Source organism: Vipera berus (assembly GCF_964194415.1).
Source record: "Vipera berus genome assembly, chromosome: 3".
Taxonomy (NCBI): Eukaryota; Metazoa; Chordata; class Lepidosauria; order Squamata; family Viperidae; genus Vipera; species Vipera berus.
This window is the reverse complement of record NC_138204.1, coordinates 108,482,859-108,503,781: the sequence shown is the minus strand read 5'-3', so window position 1 is coordinate 108,503,781 and position 20,923 is coordinate 108,482,859. Positions and strand designations below refer to the sequence as shown.

The window sequence follows — 20,923 nt, the reverse complement described above, 5'->3', positions numbered from 1 at the left end:
AATTCCTCTCCAATTTGGTGAAGAATGACTGATGAATATTTTTTGAGTATGATTTTTGAGCCAACCTTGTATCTACAATAGATGCTATCCCACGCTGCAATATAGACAGAGAAGTCCTTGTCTCAGCTTTACAAATTAGGACTATTTCTAATGATGCAGTTTCTCCCTTATTTTTAAAATTAATATAATGCTTACATTTTATGGGGACCAGTAAAATAAATTTTCTATTTGTCTTGGTATCTAATATTGCTAATTATAATGTATTAAAATAAAGTTGATAAGCAGAGTAGATTCAATGAATTGATTTTCACTTTTTCCTAAAGCCAGTCTATCCTAACCTTTGAAAGATTACATTCCTAAGTAACAATATATATGAATATGATGGAAAGATACATATAGAATTCAATCCTTTGATTTATTCAATGACTGATACAGGAAGCTATTAGATAAGAAAAATTTAAATGTATTCATACCACTTTTCAGCTTTCTTTTTACATATGAAATGTTTATAAAGCTATTGCTTTAACAGTATTTATTATACAGCAATTTTTTAATATGCTGTAGGACATAGCTGAAATCATGAGAGTCTGCAGCTTCAGTTAACTATGCTGATGCCCTTAATGTCTTCCAGTGTATTTGAATTTATCTGAAGGGTCAGTTCCTGCATCAGTTTAGAAACAGAATCTTCTACATCTCCTCCTGCAGCACATTCCATTGTTTCTTCTGTTGTAGTGCCCAGCTGTTCAAAAGGCTTCATAATTGTCACTCCATAACCATTGTTACTGTAAATTTGGTTATTTTTCATCTTTAGTTTAGGAGCAGGGAGAATCTGTTAAAGAATTAATATTTTAATAATTTTAATCTTTTTTCAACTTAGTCATCTATATAAACATGGGCATCATTTCAAATTTCCCAGTCTCTCTCTCTCACTGATATTTGATGCAGAGTACAACTAAGTTCACAAGCTGGGTTTAGTTGTGATTTACTTTGGGGGGAGAGGAGAGGCTTTTAGTTTAGCATATAGTATGAGTCCTGCCAATTGCAAAAAGTAGACCATTGCATATGGTTTAGGACAAGAGTGCCTTAACTCATAGCTCAAGCGTGGCTCTGCAAAACCTATTTACAATCCCAATGCCCTCCCAAGTAGGCAGGATCAATCATTTCACTTTTTGTTTTAAATTCTTTGACAAGATGACTAAATTAGTGGACAAGGGAAATGCTGTGGACATAATTTATTTGGACTTCAGTAAGGCATTTGATAAAGTAGACCATAATCTACTACTTGGCAAGATAGGCAAATATGGGTTAGACAGCATCACCATCAGATGGATTTGTAACTGATGGAACAACTGCACTCAATGTATAGTATTTAATAGAACTGCATTTACATGGAGGGAAGTATGTAATAGGGTGCTCCAAGGTTCTGTTTGAGGCCCAGTCCTCAATATTTTCATAAACAATTTAGATGAGGAGAATAGCCAACACTTTAGAAGATATTCAAGATCTAGAAAGATCTTGATAGACTTGAACACTGGGCTCTATCCAACAAAATGCAATTCAGTGGTGAGAAAATAAGACTTTACACTTAGGCAAGAAAAGCCAAATGCACAGGTGTGGGATAGGAGGTACGTGGCTCAACAGCAGTAACTGGGAAGGATTTAAGAGTCCTAGTGCAGGGCTTTTCAACCGGTGGTACGTGTACAACAGGTTGAACAGCACCGTAAAAAAAAGTGTAAAAGTGGATGAGGTAAAGCGGTGGCAGCGCCGCACAGGCTTGTGGGAAAGTCAGCTGGAGCTATGCGAGGCATTGCCTGGGTCCTGCGGAGAGCCCAGGATCAGCACACGTAGCTCCAGCTGAATGGCGGCAGCCTTAGGGGTGGTAGGCAGCCTCATGCAGTCTTCAGGTGGAGATTCAGCTGGAGCTGTGCAAGGCATTGCTCAGGTCCTGATAAGGGGGAGAGAAGAGAGAATATAAAAGGGGGAAAGAAGAGAGGATATAAAAGGAGGCGTGAGAAATTTGTTAAATGAGTTTTGCCCCATTTTATGACTTTTCTTGCCACAGTTGTTAAGTGAATCACTGCAGTTGTTAAATTAGTAACATGGTTAAGTGAATCTGGTTTCCCCACTTACTTTGCTTGTCAGAAGGTTGCAAAAGGGGATCACATGACCTTGGGACAATGTGACCACCATAAATATGAATTGGTTGTCAAGCATCCGAATGTAAATCACATGACCCTGGGGATGCTGCAACGGTCATAAGTGTGAAATATGGTCATAAATCACTTTTTCAGAGCCGTTGTAACTTTGAACAGTCACTAAGCGAACTGTTGTAAGTTAAGGACTACCTGTACTTTATCACTTTTTTCCCTTTTTTTGTGGTGATCAAGTTTTTGACACCTTGCTAGGCAACTGGTGGTACTCGAATATTGCCATGTTCTAAAAGTGGTACAATCGGTGAAAAGGTTGAAAAGCCCTGTCCTAGTAGACAACTTAAACATGAACCAGTAGTGTGCTACAGCTGCCGAAATAATAATAATAAAGCAGTTCTAGGCTGCATCAACAGAGGACAGTATCAAGGTCAGGTGAAGTGTTAGTACTACTTTATACTGCTTTCGTAAGACCATGTTTGGAATACTGTGTCCAGTTTTGGTCATGATACAACAAAAGATATTGAGACTCTAGAAAGAGTGCAAAGAAGAGCAACGAAGATGAGAAGCTGGAGGCCAAAACCTGTGATGAATGTTGCAGGAACTGGGGATTTCTAGTCTAATGAAGTTAAGAATTAGGAGGTGACATGACAGCAGTCTTCCAATATTTGAGAGCCTATCAGAATAGGGGATCAACCTATTCTCCAAAGCACCTGAGGACAGGACAAGAAGTAACAGATGAAAATTAGTCAAGGAGAAATCCAACCTAGAACTAAGAACTTTCCTGACAATGAGAATAATTAATCAGCTTGCCTCCAGAAGCTGCAGATGTTCCATCATTGGAGGTTGTTAGGAAGACAGCCATTGGACAGCCATTTTTCTGGAATATTATATGGTCTCCTGCCTGAGTGAGGGGGTTGGACTAGAAGACCTCTAAGGTCCCTTCTAACTCTGTTCTATTTGTCAACTAGGAGGGTACTAAGGAAGAAAATAGGTACATTAAACAAGCTACCTCACAAGTCTAAAAATATTGCTTGTTTTTTACATTAGCAACGTGCCCGAGGCAGAAAGATCAACTATTTGAAAAAACCTCATTATTGAAATTTGTAAATGAAGTTTAGCGCAACTATTTGAAAAAACCTCATTATTGAAATTTGTAAATGAAGTTTAGCGAATTAAGTTTAAACAAATGGCTGATGCTACAATGTGAGCATCAGTTTATGAGTGACAATCTACTGTCAGCAATGATTTACCTTTATGTTAATTCCACCAAGACTACCCCGTAAAGAGTCACTCGTTCTGAAGTTATTGCAATGGTGAATTTTGCTATCCTCCAAGGTAGCCACACTTCCTGGATATAACTCAACACCAGGTCCCTGGGTATAAAAACAAAATTTAATGTAGCAGTCATGAATAAAAATTCTCATAGTTCATTGCAAAGGAAAATGAGATCTGGTTAGTCAGAAGAAAGAAAATGGAGAAAAATTTTTCCTTTAATAATACCCAAAATAGCCATCAACAAAAACAAAAGGAAATCAAAATAAGTTTTTCTTCTTAAAGATGCAGTAGCAAAATGTAACTAAATAAATCATAGACATAAAATGTCCATAACTCATGTTATCTTTCCTTATATATTTAGTTCACCAAATATCTTTTTGAGCTGGCTGAATCATACTGGAATCATCCTGTCATAATTATAAGCCACAATGGCTTAAGTTCTCCCAATGCAATACACAAGAATAACTCCTTTTCTATTACCTTTAATGCCCTTTAAGGTTTAAACCCAGGTGATGAAAATCAGTAGCACTTTCCAATCATGATGGGGTACATAATCCCTAATTTTTAGTTTTTAGGTTGCTTAAAAAGCAAATAAAACTTCCAACACCCCCCCAAGTGTCTTATCTGCTGTCACGTGTGCTGTGATTACAGCTACTTTGATTATTGCCTCTACTTTTTCCTCCACAAAAATTAAATACTCCCATGGTCATCTGACCACAGTTGGGGCACTTGGAAACCAGCTCACATTTTTGATTACTTGCAGCATCATGCAGTTACAGTGAGGGGAAAAATTATTTGATCCCCTGCTGATTTTGTACATTTACCCACTGACAGAGAAATGATCGATCTATAATTTTAATGGTAGGTTTATTTTAACAGAGAGACAGAATAACAACAAAAAAACCACAAAAACACATTTCAAAAGTTATAAATTGATTTGCATTTTAATGAGTGAAATAAGTATTTGACCCCTTCACAAAACATGACTTAGTACTTGGTGGCAAAATCCTTGTTGATAATCATAGAGGTCAGATGTTTCTTGTAGTTGGCCACCAGGTTTGCATGCATCTTAAGAGGGATTTTGTCTCACTCCTCTTTGCAGATCCTCTCCAAGTCATTTAAGGTTTCGAGGCTGATGTTTGGCAGCTCGAACCTTCAGCTCCCTCCAGATTTTTTTCAAAAAAAAAAATAAAAAAATATTACATTTGATTAGTGCTTAATAAACATTGTGTTGTCTGGGTTAATTTGTTTGCTTCATAATACAAGTTACATTCTTAGTCTCTACCCTTTTTTTCCAACCACTGATAAAATAAATTCCATGTTTGAAAATATTCTGTATCTCCAGATTTTCTATGGGATTAAGGTCTGGAGACTGGCTAGGCCACTACAGGACCTTAATGTGCTTCTTCTTAAGCCACTCCTTTGTTGCCTTGGCCTTGTGTTTTAGGTCATTGCCATGCTGAAATATCCATCCATGACCCATTTTCAATGCCTGGCTGAGGGAAGGAGATTCTCACCCGATTTGACGGTACATGGCCCCATCCATCGTCCCTTTGATGCAGTGAAGTTGTCCTGTCCCCTTAGCAGAAAAACACTCCCAAAGCATGTTTTCACCTCCATGTTTCAGTTCTTGGGGTCATAGGCAGCATTCCTCCTCCTAACATGAATTGAGTTGATGCCAAAGAGCTCGATTTTGGTCTTTTCTGACCATAACATTTTCACCCAGTTCTCTGAATCATTCAGATGTTCATTGGCAAACTTCAGACAGGCCCATATATGTGCTTTCTTGAGCAGGGGGACCTTGCGGGTGCTACAGGATTACAGGATTTCACAGCGTAGCATGTTACCAATTGTTTTCTTGGTGGCTATGGTCCCAACCGCCTTCAGATCATTGACAAGATACTCCCGTACAATTCTGGGCTGATTCCTCACCATTCTCATGATCATTGAAACTCCACGAGGTGAGATCTTGCATGAAGCCCCAGACCAAGGGCGATTGGCAGATATTTGGTATTTCTTCCATTTCCGAATAATCACACTAATTGTTGTCACCTTCTCACCAAGTGGCTTGGCGATAGTCTTGTAGCCCATTCCAGCCTTGCGTAGGTCTACAATCTTGTCCCTGACATCCTTGGACAGCTCTTTGGTCTTGGCCATGGTGGAGAGTTTGGAATCTGATTGATTGCTTCTGTGGACAGGTGTCTTTTATACAGGTAACAAAGTGAGATTAGGAACACTCCCTTTAAGAGAGTGCTCCTAATCTCATCTCAGTACCTGTATAAAAGATACCTGGGAGCCAGAAATCTTGCTGATCGATAGGGGATCAAATACTGATTTCACTCATTAAAATGCAAATCAATTTATAACTTTTTTGAAATGTGTTTTTCTGGATTTTGTTGTTATTCTGTCTCTCTCTCTGTTAAAATAAACCTACCACTAAAAATATAGACTGATCATTTCTTTGTCAGTGGGCAAATGTACAAAACCAGTAGAGGATCAAATATTTTTTCCCTCACTGTATATGATATGATTTGGAAAACATGGCCACTGGGGAAGCTGGATTCACTTAACAATCATGAATTTATTTAATTTCTGCAGTAAAATTGTTGTAAAATCCAACTTGACTTACAATTGGAGTGACTTATGACAGACATTTCTGTCTCAATAGTGTTTATAAGTCAAGGACTACCTATAATCTTTAAATATTTAGACTGAAAATGTTTTCCAATTTCCTCTTCTTGGAACCACAGTCAATAACAAATCTACAGTAAGGGTTTCCTTGAAGCATCTACTGTTTCTACTGCATCAAGAACCAATTTTATGACTCTCACCTCCCTTAACAGGAGTGGATGAAATATAACTGCTAAATATCTTTTTAATAATCATTTCCAAGATACAAAAATCTTTAAAAATGACATAAAATGTAATTTCACTGTGCTGGGGTGTTGGCAAAATTTTTATAGAGGGAGAATTTCCACAATTTGATTTTTTGCAGAAATGCTACACAGCCATTCTCCAAATTACAGCACAAACTTTACATTGAATAAATTGACTTATCTTTCCTCTAGGCTCTAAATGCTCTGCCCAAAAGTATGAATTCAATCACCCCTCAAATAATTAATTTTACTTGCCTATTGTTCAAATGTATTTATTGGCAATATTGTGGATAAATATCTTTTTAAAAAGGGATAAAAATATGTTGCAGCCTAGAGGAAAAGGAACCCAAAGATACAGAAAAACAAGGGAAAAATGTTTAGTTCATAGCCTTTAAAAGCCTAAAGGCTATACCTATAGTTTTTGCTCCCTTTTGTGGATTACTGCCTTGTCACGGCAAAGGGGCTTGCGTAACTCAATGAAGCTATGAGCTATGCCGTGCAGAGCCACCCAAGACAGACAGGTCATAGCAGAGAGTTCTGACAAAATGTGATCCACTGGAGAAGGAAATGGCAACCGACTCCAGTATCTTTGCCATGAAAACCCCATGGACAGTACCAAAAGGCAAAAAGATATGACGATGGAAGATGAGCCTCTCAGGTCAGAAGGCATCCAATATGCTACTGGGGAAGAGCAGAGGGCTAGTACTAGTAGCGCCAGAAAGAATGAAGCGACTGGGCGAAAGCCGAAAGGACGCTCAGCTGTGGATGTATGTATCTAGTGGTGAAAGGAAAGTCCGATGCTGTAAAGATTTTTTCTCCATAGGAACCTGGAATGTAAGATCCATGAATCAAAGCAAGCTGGACGTGGTTAAACAAGAGATGACAAGACTGAACATCGACATCTTAGGAATCAGGAATGGGTGAATTTAATTCAGATGACCATCAGGTATACTACTGCGGGCAAGAATCCCTCAGAAGAAATGGAGTAGCCTTCATAGTCAATAAAAGAGTAGGAAAAGCAATACTGGGACACAATCCCCCAAATGACAGAATGATCTCAGTGCGAATCCAAGGCAAACCATGCAATATCACAGTAGTCCAGGTATATGCCCCGAACACTGGTGCTGAAGAGGATGAAACTGACCAGTTCTATGAAGCCCGACAGCACCTTATAGAACTAACACCAAAAAAAGATGTCCTTATCATCATGGGGGATTGGAATGCTAAAGTAGGAAGCAAAAAGATAACTGGAATAACAGGCAGGTTTGGCCTTGGAGTACAAAATGAAGCAAGGCACAGGCTGATAAAATTTTGTCAAGAGAATATGATGGTATTAGCAAACACTTTTTTCCAACAGCCCAAAAGACGGCTCTACACATGGACATCACCAGACAGCCAACACAGAAATCAGATTGACTATGTGCTCTGCAGCCGAAGATGGAGAAGCTCTATACTGTCAGTAAAAACAAGACCAGGAGCTGACTGTGGCTCAGATCATGAGCTTCTTGTTGCAAAATTTAGGCTTAAATTGAAGAAAGTAGGGAAAAGCACTAGGCCACTCCGATATGAACTACCGTAAATCATATCCCTGATGAATACACAGTAGAGGTGACAAAAAGATTTAAGGAATTAGATCTGATAGACACAGAGTGCCTGAAGAATTATGGACCCAATTGAATGCAGAATTCCAGAGAATAGCTAGAAGAGATAAGAATGCTTTCTTAAATGAACAGTGCAAAGAAATAGAAGAAAACAATAGAATAGGGACGACCAGAGATCTCTTCCCAGAAAATTGGAGATATGAAGGGAATGTTTCATGCAAAGATGGGTATGTTAAAGGACCAAAATGGCAGGGACCTAATAGAGGCAGAAGAGATTAAGAGGTAGTAAAACTACACAGAAGAACTATAGAAGAACGAGCTTGATGTCCCAGATAACCACGACTAGGTGGTCACTGACCCCGAACCAGACATCCTAGAAGGTGAAGTGAAATGGACCTTAGGAAATCTGAGCAACAACAAAGCTAGTGGAGGTGACAGTATTCCAGCTGAGCTAATCATTATCTTAAAAGCCAATGCAGTAAAAGTGCTACACTCAATTTGCCAGCAAATTTGGAAAACTCAACAGTGGCCACAGGACTAGAAAAGGTCAGTTTACATTCCAATTCCAAAGAAAGGCAATGCCAAAGAATGTTCAAACTATTGCACCATTGCACTAAAGTTATGCTTAAAATCCTGTAAGTTAGACTCCGGCAGTATGTGGATCGAAAACTACCAGAGATACAGGAAGGATTTCAGAGAGGCAGAGGAAATAGAGATCAAATTGCCAACATACGCTGGACATGGAGAAAGCTAGGAAGTTCCAGAAAAACATCTACTTCTGCTTCATTGACTATGCTAAAGCCTTTGATTGTGTGGATCACAACAAATTGTGACAAGTTCTTAAAGAGATGGGAGTACCAGACCACCTTATTTGTCTCTTGAGAAACCTATATGCAGGTCAAGAAGCAACAGTGAGAACTGGACACGGAACCACTGATTGGTTCAAAATTGGGAAAGGAGTCCAGCAAGGCTGTATACTGTCGCCCTGCCTGTTTAACTTATATGCAGAGCACATCATGAGAAAGGCAAGGCTACATCAATCAAAAGTTGGAATTAAGATTGCCCAAAGAAATATCAACAACCTAAGATATGCAGATGATACCACTCTAATGGCAGAAGGTGAAGAGGAACTAAAGAGCCTCTTGATGCAGGTGAAGAAGAAGAGTGCAAAAGTGGGCTTGAAACTCAACATTAAGAAAACCAAGATCATGGCATCTGGCCCTCTCGATTCCTGGCAAATAGATGGGGAAGAAATGGAGGTAGTGACAGATTTTATTTTCCTGGGCTCCAAGTTCACCGCAGATGGGGACTGCACCCAAGAAATTAAAAGACGCTTGCTTCTGGGGAGGAAAGCTATGGCAAATCTAGACAGCACACTAAAAAGCAGAGACATCACTCTGTCAACAAAAGTGCGTATAGTCAAGGCTATGGTCTTCCCAGTTGCAATGTATGGCAGTGAAAGTTGGACCATAAGAAAGGCTGAGAGCCAAAGAATTGAGGCCTTTGAACTATGGTGCTGGAGAAGACTCCTGAGAGTCTCTTGGACTGCAAGGCGATCAAACCAGTCAGTCCTGGAGGAGATCAACCCTGACTGCTCTTTAGAAGGCCAGATGCTGAAGTTGAAACTCAAATACTTTGGCCACCTAATGAGAAGGAAGGACTCACTGGAGAAGAGCCTAACGCTGGGAAAGACTGAGGACAATAGAAGAATGGGACGACCAAGAATGAGGTGGCTGGATGGAGTCAATGAAGCAGTAGGCGTGAGCTTAAATGGACTCCAAAAGATGGTAGAGGACAGGAAGGCCTGGAGGAACGTTGTCCATGGGTTAGACATGACTTTGCAACTAACAACAGTTTTTGCTGCCATCTAGTAGTACGTAAAATATTTAATAATTAAGGATAAAGTGACGAGCTTATTGCATTAGGAAACTCCAAGGTCACTCAACAATCAACATTTACATTAAACCAAATCTAGAAAAGAAATACTAGTTAGGACTGCCTTTGGAACCTGTCTTACACCTCATTAGCTTCATGTTTTGGAAAGAATTTGAGGAGGGCCAAGATATTTAAAAAATTGTTTGGAAAATAATTGAAATCTCAGGGCTACCAGACTGAGACTGCAAAAATGATGATTACTAAATGGCAGCAAATAAATTTTGTGTTGCCTCTTTCCCCCTTCTAATGTGCAGGTACTTTTTTTTAAAATCCCATTTATATCCCGCCCTTCTCCGAAGACTCAGGGCGGCTTACAATCTAAAGCACAAATCAATGTGTTTAGCAATATTCAACCTAAGTAAATATTTTACATTCATGCATACGTGCTGCATCTTGAATGAACAGAAAAAGAAAATACCTGTGCTCCAGTAATTTCACTATTTGTAACCGTCAGTGAAGCCCCGACAAGTACACAAATACCAGTTCCTTCACACTTCAATATACAATTCTCCAAAACTGTGTGTCCAGATTCAACTACAATAATTCCATCAACAGTCCCTTGCTGAAGCAATGTAATATTCATGAATTTGACATTTTTAGCTCTAGATACTACAAAACTCTCATTAGCAGGTTCTGAAACTATCACAATTTCCTCTGGTTTTCCAACTCCTGAAGAAAAGGAGAAAATTATATTAAAAAGCAACTTAGTATTTTAATACCTCCAACAGTGAAAGCATAACTGTAATTCTATTTTATTGTTTTCAGAAATAGACATGTTTTACGGTTTTATAGTTTTTATAAGTAAGCTGCCTAGGGTTTCCTCGAGGCAAGTCTGGGCAGCAAAGAAACCTAATACATCAAATAGATTGATAGACCAATAGAGCGATAGATAGAAAGAATACTGTTTCTAAGTTTTTTAAGTTAACACCCTATTTCATAAATATCAAATATGATATATATGGTAGTGCTAAAGTGGTACAGTTAAAAAATTTTAATGCAATCCTATGAGAACATGTAGACATATGCAGTAGGCAATTCCTTGCCTGATTTAACAGTCCAGGGTGCACATATGCTGATCAAACATAATCAGGGACAATAGCCATGATACTTTATGCTCATTTTTCCCAACTTGAAAAAAGAGAAATTCTGCCTATAATTATTACATATTATTAAATATTAACATAAATTATTATTTTATCCCACTTGTTAAAAGTACATGCACACATAAAAACTACACCAAATCTTCTCTTTTTATCTTTTTCCTCAACAAACAAATTCAAGTTAGAGCAAACTGGCTTTTTCAAAGTATTAAAAAATGAAAATGGAAAAGCTTCTTCCAACTTCTCTTTCTTGGCTTCATTTATAAAAAATTCTTCCCTTCTATCACAAGCAATAGGAAAGAAAATGTTTAAGAGCAGCCAAATGATTAATTTAAATGCTCTCTTTTGGGAAGTTCTAACCTTTGAAAGTATTAGAACATTGCCAGACTCCAAGTGCTGGTATTGGGGAAGTTGAGGTTGAACTTGTAGGATCACAGAATAGTTCCCACAATGATTTTAGTTATCCAAATGATTTCAATATATTGTGTATATATGCAATTACTTTATTCATGCATTAAGAAGCTGTGATGGATTAAAATGAGAAATGTTTTCATATTTAAGTAAGTTTCTTAAAAATTTAAAAACCAAGGCAAACTGTTATATCCAACATTTTCTTTCACCTCAATAAAAAATTACAACATTCTTTCAATTTGGCAACTTTAAATGCAAAAAAGGAAAAAGCATACTACTGCCTTTAATAATAATATCTTCAGTTAACATGGACAAGTTTGCTGCTTTATATTCTCCAGGGAAAATAAGCACATTATCACCACTATAACAGCTGTCCAAAGCTATGTTTAGGTTCTCAATCTGTTGAACAACTGTATCAGAGGATAATTCTTTAGCCTAGACATATGAAAGAGAAAAAAGCATCAGTTTTTAATATATATATATATATATATTCCTTGATAAGATTAAAAATGCGAATCCCAGGCATATTAAAATTAACAAAGTAAGCAAACACTGGGATGCAATAAGAAAAACTAAAACAAGTTTTTATTGCTAAAAAATCAAGCTTTCGTTGGCTAACTGCCAACTTTGTTAGGATGGAAACGCTGGGGTGGGGAGATCATGTTTATACTGTTGGTATCTGCACTCCGCTCATGGAGTGCGTCACCGGTGTTTGTTGAGGCTGGCCATATTCCTTTGAGTTGTCACGCATCCGTTTTTGGGGGATGTAATTGTCCCTGGGTGTCTGTTGTCAAAAGTGGATTGCTGACAGTTCCATGTGTTATAGCCATAGCTCTAGTCATTGCCCGTGTTCTTATACCAGAGGTTCTAAATAGTTGTTTCTCTTCTTCCGTATTCTACAATGCAGTGTGGTTGTGTATTTGTGCAATCTTGATTTTGATACAATGAGGCGCTCTGTAAGTGCTTGCACTGTTTGCCTCTATATCACGCACGTCGTTCCTCTTCCCAATTCCTTAGTGCCTGGTATGCCGGGGGGAGGTCTATGTGCCGGTTGATAGAGGAGTGGTTTGAAAACCAAGCTTCCTTAAACAAGCGGCTGCCTTAGGTGTTGTCACTGGCAATTGCCTCGGTCCGTTAGATTAAAGACATGGTTATGTGTAGCCATGTGTGCCCACACCTGTGAATGTTGTTCTTGTCTTCTAATAGCAAGCTTGTTTTCGTGCACTCTAGTCCTTAGTCGTTTTGCCATCTCCCCAATGTAATTGCAATTTTGGCATGACATCTTGTACACGACCGAGAATTTTTCTTCATTGGGGAGTGTATCTTTAGGGCACCTGACACAAGCTCGTAAAGTCCGATCAGGTCTGTGGGTAACACCGACCTTGTGAGGGGCTAGCATGCGCGCTGTGGCCTCGGATACACTGTGGATGGAAGGCAGTGTTATCTGTGATGTTAAGGCATTTTCACATTGATGGCGGGTAGGTTCACCTGGCCTGCTGTATTGTCAAATGAAGTTAGGTGGATACCCGTTGTTTCTGCAGACACAATAAAGGTGGCATCTTTCTTCCCTTTTTGCCTTATTCGTGCTGCAATGCATGTCTATACGTCTAAAGAGGGTCCTAATACAGCTGGCCTTATGGGTTGTGGGGTGATTACTTTCGTATTGAAGTATCCTGTCCATATGGGTGGATTTACAGTAGACCGATGCGTGTAACGAGCCATCAGGTTGACGTCTAACCAACACATCTAAAAAGGCCAAAGCCCCATTGGTCTCTTCTGCAGTAAAGCGGGTATCAGGATAGATGGAATTGAGCTTCCTCATCAGCCTGTCCTTGTCCTGCCTTCTGACGATCACAAAAGTGTCGTCCACGTATCTCACCCAAAACTTGGGGCGATACGTGGACATCACCCAGGGCTCTAACTGTTGCAGGACTGCCTCTGCAATGACACCAGTGGAATATGCTGACTCTGTAAACTGCTTAGAGGGCTGTAAAGCTCTATGAAGTGGTACATAAATGCTATTGTTATTGCTATTTACTTTTTTAGAGTTGCCTTAAGATAAAATTTAGAAGTTTAACACAACATTCAAATAATGTTTCAATCATTCTTAAGTTTATTTCAGTTCTTTAAGTATTCCTAGGGAACGAATCCCAAGGTATGTAATAAAACTTAATTTTCAGTAGTTATATTATATATTGAGAGTATTATATTGCAATACAACATAAAAATATTTTCTGCACTTTTATAAAACATATCCAATTTTTATTTATTAGTAGTTTTAAAATCTAAGTTACTATATTGAACTAGCGTTTGCAAGTTTTTGCTAAGACAGTTCTTCCCTGCAAGAACGCTTTTGCTAAGGTTTATGAAATATCTATATAATAGCATTACTCCTGTTGTACAGACTTTTGTATAAGTGCACCAAGCACGTAACTATCATCTTTTTATTATGGCACTGAAAAATACATTGAAACAGAGCAAATATCTTCCCAATAACCAGAAAGAATGGTCTTAATGCCAAATTATACCTCTTTGTATAACTATACATGTTATACAAAAGGCTTCTGCTAGTCCATGCAGCATTAAGGAACATCTATCTTTCCCTTGAAAATTTCTTACCAATTCTACCACCACTGTTTTTGCAACAATGTAAGTTACAGTTTTTCCATCTTGTCGGTGTCCTTTTCTACGCTTCAGTATTCTTGGGGCCAGAGGTCCATGAGCTCTGAAATTTAAAATGAACTCTATCACAATTAACTTTACACTAGTGGTTCCCCACCAATGTCATACATACCACAGATTAGACAGTACAGGCAGAATACAGAATAAGGCTTTAATTAGCTCTTTAAAATAAATATAATAATATGATGTCTTAAATATAAATATGCCCCACTTGAGGAAAAAAGGCTTTCTGCTTCCATCATAGCAACCTGAAATTCTTTTATATACAAAAGGCAGAGAAATCCGCTTCAGAAAACACATCCCAAATATATGTGTAAAGAAATTAAATTTTTAAGATTTTTACTTTTTGACAGGGCTCACCTATAATTGAAATAATATATGGACCACATTAAAAAGTTAAGCCAGAAATCCTAATACCGTAGATTCCGGCGTATAAGACTACTTTTTAACCCATGAAAATCTTCTCAAAAGTCAGGGGTCGTCTTATACGCCGGGTGCTGAAAATTTAGGGACAGAGCTGGCTGGAAAACCTGGAGCGGATCTCCCATTTAGTCTGCGCAGGAAAAGCGGGACCAATTGGAGAAGAAGCTGCAGTCTGTGATTTTTTACAGGCTGGGGTCTGGGCGTCTTTCCTTCTAAAGTTGAAGACCAGCTGTAGTATATCCCAACTTGAAAGGCAGGTGGGGAAGGCAGCAGCCAGAGCAATGGCTTAGCTCTAAGGACACATTTGACTCAGGAACTGGGCGGGCTGGCTGGAAAACCTGGAGCGGATCTCCCATTTGGTCTTTTTTTTAAAAAAAATCCCATTTATATATTTATATCCTGCCCTTCTCCGAAGACTCAGGGTGGCTTACAATTTAAAGCACAAATCAATGTGCTTAGCAATAGCCTTCATTCTGTGTATATGCCTGTTTATTAGGGCTTTCACACACACACCCCAAGCAGCATTATTACAAAGTCAGCTTATTGCCCCCAACAATCTGGGTCCTCATTTTACCTACCTTGGAAGGATGGAAAGCTGAGTTAACCTTGAGCCTGGTGGGATGCGAACCTGCACTAATTGCAGGCAGCTGGTTTTACTTAAGGCTCTGCGCAGGGAAAGCTTTAGAGTGAATTAGGAAAAGTGAAAAAGTGAATTAGGAAAATAGGGAACGGTTGCTGGAATTGGGTATGTGTAGTTTAACAAAGAGAAGGGTGAGGGGTGACATGATAGCAGGGATCCAATATCTCAGGGGCTGCCACAAAGAAGAGGGAGCCAAGCTATTCTCCAAAGCACCTGAAAGCAGGACAAGAAGCAATGGATGGAAACTAGTCAAGGAGAGAAGCAACCTAGAACTAAGGAGAAACTTCCTGACAGTTAGAACAATTAACCAGTGGAACAACCTGCCTCCAGAAGTGGTGAATGCTCCAACACTGGAAGTTTTTAAGAAGAGACTGGACAGCCATTTGTCTGAAATGGTATAGGGTTTCCTGCCTTAGCAGGGGGTTGGACGAGATGACCTCCAAGGTCCCCTCCAACTACTACTACTTCTTCTTCTTCTTCTTCTTCTTCTTCTTCTTCTTCTTCTTCTTCTTATTATTATTATTATTATTATTATTATTATTATTATTATTACTATTACTATTACTATTATTATTATTATAGTTTAATCCACTTGCACTGTTTTATGTTTACATGTTTGATGACAAACAGCCTTATGTTTATAAGTGACAGTTTTCCTACTAAGCACCTGCATGTCATAAGCATTTGAATTAAAATTACCATATTAAAATCAAATCTGATGTTTTTTAATTTTTATTTGGTGTGCGTTGGAAGAGGGGTAGTCTTATACGGCGAGTATAGCCCAAACCCTATAATTTAACAGGAAATGTAGGGGGTCGTCTTATACGCCCAGTCGTCTTATACGCCGGAAAATACGGTATATTCTCTTTTGAAAAAATAAAATGTGTTTTAAATACTCAAAAATTAAACTGTAGCTTAAATAATATTTGAATAATATTTCTGATATATACTACCCTCTCATGACAAAGCAATGTAATGTTAAAGTATTGGACTGGCACTGGGAAGACCCAGATTCAAATCTACCCAGAGTCATGGAAGCTCACCAATGATTTTAGGCCAGTTATTCTAACCAATTTGAGTTGTCATGGATAAAAGTGAGAGTCCAGAGTATTACATATATCATACTGGACTCCTAAAACAAAAGCAAAAAATACTGTGCATTAAATAAATACATTTTAACAAAAATATTCCTGTCTGTACTGCAAAATCTGTAATAGAAACTTTTATTAGTAAAAATGTTGATCTATTTTAAGTAATGAAAAAATAATGGCCAAAGTAAAACTTACTGTACCAATGCTCCTTGTAAAAACACTTCAATTACAACAGTGCCCTCTTATCAACATACTGTATATTGCTAATAATTTGAAATATGAATACACAAATTTGGCTCAGCATTAGTCAGTCTGCATAGAATCATAGCTAAAATTATAATACATTGAATCAATCCCCTATCAGCATACGTGGCCATCATAAACACTGAATTCAATGGAATTTATTTCTGAAAAAAACATGTCAAGAATTTTTGTTGTTAGTTGCGAAGTCGTGTCCGACCCATCGCGACCCCATGGACAATGTTCCTCCAGGCCTTCCTGTCCTCTACCATCTTCTGGAGTCCATTTAAGCTCACACCTACTGCTTCAGTGACTCCATCTATCCACCTCATATAGGACGCCTTCCGACCTGAGGGGCTCATCTTCCAGCGTCATATCTTTTTGCCTTTTGGTACTGTCCATGGGGTTTTCATGGCAAAAATACTGGAGTGGGTTGCCATTTCCTTCACCAGTAGATCACGTTTTGTCAGAACTCTCTACTATGACCTGTCCGTCTTGGGTGGCCCTGCACAGCATAGCTCATAGCTTCATTGAATTACACAAGCCCCTTTGCCACAAGGCAGTAATCCATGAAAGGGATGCCAAGAATAGCATTAAAGAATTAGCAAATTTACGACTAAGCCATCATGTAATAATGAAAACAAAATCATGTTGACAGTTCTCAAATAAAAAATTAGATAACACAACAAACAAAATTACCTTAAACGTAAATCTTCCCATATTTTCAACAAGCCACAGAGCATTATTTGTTCATAGTATTTTTTCCAACATTCAACAGCTTCTTCTGCTGTGGGCTCCTCTTTGATGTTACTCTGGTATTGAATTAATTCCAAATGCATGCTCTTATATTTTTCCAAATTTCTTCTAAACCGATGGGCAATTGGAGCTGGAATAATTCCATTCTGAATATCACACCAACTAAAAAAGAAAGACAAATAGAAATTCAACTTTTGAAAATGCATATAATAAAATCCATTTTTAATTTCTGTAACTGCAAATAAGGTGATGACTATATACTGGAATGCTACAGAGCAATCCCCACCGTAACCCCGAAGTGTAAATTTGAACCCCATGTGTATAACAGGAGCACTGAATAATGGCAACTTGAATATGTGAAGAAGAGGTTGTTCCAGCAGGTCCTGCAGGTTGGGGTAGCAATAGCACTTAGACTTATATACACCTTCACAGTGCTTTATAGCACTAAGCAGCTTATAGAGTCAGCATATTGCCCCCAAGAATCAGAGTCCTCATTTTACTGACCTTGGAAGGATGGAAGGCTGAGTGAAGATATGTTCACACAGGCTGCTTTACTATGAAAAAAGTTACCTTTAATGTGGATGTCGAGAGAGTTTATATGTTATATTGGTAGGGAATTGTTTTAATATGAAAGCTTCTAGCACTACTCCAAGTATGATTGTTAAAATTCTGGCTTAACACTTTACGTCCAGAGTATTAAGCCTATTCTACTTACATTTTAATTCTCTCTTCTATTAATGCAGCATAGGTCTCACTATTTTCATCATCATCCCAATCTCTCCAAAGGAAGTCATAGAAAAATCTAAGTAAAAACCATAGTGATATTACATTTATATTTAATGTTCTATAAAAAGGGTTCAGGGAGTGAAAAAGTATTACAAAATATAGAAAGTGACCTTTGTTGTAATATTTTCTGTTTAAATAGAACAGTATCTATAGGTTGACCCCTTTCTGTTAATGTATTATTTATGCTATCATAGATGGTGCATATTACATTGTTCATTTCACAACTGAATCATCATTTTATAACCAGTTTCCTTTTTTTATTTTACAAGCTACTTCAACAAATGTGGCTCTCTCTATATATGTTTTTGGTATTCTTAAATATTCTTAATAATTATTTTAAATTGGGGGATACCATCAACATACTGTAGTGCAGGGGTCCTGAACTCCTGGTCTGTGGACCAGTACCAGTCCGCAGCATGCCAGCAACCTGTCTGCACAAACAAGGAAAGCCCCATCTGCAGGATGCAGGTAGCACACAAAACCACATCCCCTCCGGTCCACGGAAAAACCTCTCTCCATGTAACCACTCCCTGGTGACCAAAAAGTTGGGGACATCTGCAGAATCTTTTAGAGAGTGCCTCATAATATTCTGTTTAATAAAATGGTAAAATAAGGTCCACAGGAGATTACTGTTAGATGGACACATAGTTGGCAAAATGTCCAAAGCCAGAGAGCTCATCAATAGTTCCACTTCAGCTGGAAGGCAAAAACTGAGTGGATTACTAAAGGGCTCTGTCCTATTCAACTATTTTATCAACACTTTCAAGAATTTCAGAGAATACTTATAAAGTATACAGATGACATAAAGCTGAAAGGGGCATTAATACTTTAGATCAGAAAGGATTCAGTGTGCTGCAACTGCCAAAAAAGCCAACACAATGCTAGGCTGCATTAACAGAGGGATAGAATCAAGATCACATGAAGTATTAATACCACTTTACAATGCCTTGGTAAGGCCACACTTGGAATACTGCGTCGTTTTGGTCACCACGATGTAAAAAAGATGTTGAGACTCTAGAAAGAGTACAGAGAAGAGCAACAAAGATGATTAGAGGTCTGGAAGCTAAAACATATAAGGAACAGTTGCTGGAATTGGGTATGTGTAGTTTAACAAAGAGAAGGGTGAGGGGTGACATGATAGCAGTGTTCCAATATCTCAGGGGCTGCCACAAAGAAGAGGGAGTCAAGCTCCAAAGCGCCCAAAGGCAGGACAAGAAGCAATGGATGGAAACTAGTCAAGGAGAGAAGCACCCTAGAACTTAGGAGAAACTTCCTGACAGTTAGAACAAGTAACCAGTGGAAGAACTGCCTCCAGAAGCGGTGAATGCTCCAACACTGGAAGTTTTTAAGAAGAGACTGAACAGCCATTTGTCTGAAATGATAAAGTTTCCTGCCTGAGCAAGGGGTTGGATTAGATGACCTCCAAGTTCCAACATTGTTGTTAGCTGCGAAGTTGTGTCCGACCCATCACGACCCTATGGACAATGTTCCTCCAGGCCTTCCTGTCCTCTACCATCTTCTGGAGTCCATTTAAGCTCACGCCTACTGCTTCAGTGACTCCATCCAGCTACCTCAATCTCTGTCGTCCCCTTCTTCTCTTGCCCTCAGTCTTTCCCAGCATTAGGCTCTTCTCCAGTGAGTCCTTTCTTCTCATTAGGTGGCCAACGTATTTGAGTTTCAACTTCAGGATCTGGCCTTCTAAAGAGCAGTCAGGGTTGATCTCCTCTAGGACTGACTGGTTTGATCGCCTTGCAGTCCAAGGGACTCGCAGGAGTCTTCTCCAGCACCATAGCTCAAAGGCCTCAATTCTTTGGCGCTTGGCCTTTCTTATGGTCCAACTTTCACTGCCATACATTGCAACTGGGAAGACCATAGCCTTGACTATACGCACTTTTGTTGACAGGGTGATGTCTCTGCTTTTTAGTGTGCTGTCTAGATTTATCATGGCTTTCCTCCTGAGGAGCAAGCGTCTTTTAATTTCTTAGCTACAGTCTCCATCTGCAGTGATCTTGGAGCCCAGGAAAATAAAATCTGTCACTACCTCCATTTCTTCCCCATCTATTTGCCAGGAATTGAGAGGGCCGGATGCCATGATCTTAGTTTTCTTAATGTTTAGTTTCAACCCAACTTTTGCACTCTCCTTCTTCACCCGCAACAAGAGGCTCTTTAGTTCTTCTTCACTTTCTGCCATTAGAGTGGTATATTATTATTATTATTATTATTATTATTATTATTATTATTATTATTATCATCGTCGTCATCATCATCATCATATCTAAGCAATAGGATTAAATGAACAGGATGGATTTTAATGTAGAGAATGCCATGGATAGAGGAGATCCTTAATTTCAAAGCAATAAAGGGGTAAATATTGCTTAAATCCAACAATGAAGCAGGTATACATAGTATACACAGACAATACACACACACACACAGAGAGACACCAATTTATATCAGTTTCACAAAGGAATGGGTAAAGCACAATCAGACTTGCACAACTCTTTTACTATAGTCAATCTTAAAAAAAAGCAGTCTTAACCTGGTGTGATTTACATCTTGGAGATGATAATAACTGAGAGAAATGTGAAGCTCTGCAGTTGGAAAGCAATACATGTGAAAGGGAACTGGGTATCCTAGTAAAACCACGTTAAAAATGTAGTTGCTAAACAGGCAAATGTTACCATGGGCTACAATACTAGGATTACAGAATCCAGATCATGGGAAGGAGTTGCTCCACTGTACTCTGCCTTGCTTAGATTTCATTTGGAATACTGAGTATATTTTATTTATTAAATTTATGTACTACAGTTCAAAAAAGAAGTGACAAGTTCTTAGTAGCTATTAATACATACAGAAGCAATATCACCATTTAGCAGAATTAAATCATTAAAAATCTTAAGCCCACTGTATTCTAGTAAAGTATTCTTTTTTATTGCTTATCCATCCATCTCAGTATT

At 38.5% G+C, this 20,923-nt stretch overlaps 1 protein-coding gene across 1 annotated transcript in view; it reads right to left on the bottom strand.

Annotated features, from left to right (window-relative positions):
* Nucleotides 1-578: 578 nt before the first annotated feature.
* Nucleotides 579-20,923, bottom strand: part of SHCBP1L (SHC binding and spindle associated 1 like) — a 52,712-nt gene continuing 32,367 nt past the window's right edge. The window contains exons 5-11 of the mRNA XM_081323235.1: nt 17,896-17,982; nt 17,124-17,342; nt 13,968-14,073; nt 11,627-11,783; nt 10,256-10,503; nt 3,401-3,523; nt 579-829 (exon numbers count right to left, since the gene is read on the bottom strand). Coding sequence (XP_081179361.1) covers nt 596-829; nt 3,401-3,523; nt 10,256-10,503; nt 11,627-11,783; nt 13,968-14,073; nt 17,124-17,342; nt 17,896-17,982 — 1,174 coding nt within the window. The 3' untranslated portion in view covers nt 579-595. The remainder of the gene's footprint in view (nt 830-3,400; nt 3,524-10,255; nt 10,504-11,626; nt 11,784-13,967; nt 14,074-17,123; nt 17,343-17,895; nt 17,983-20,923) is intronic.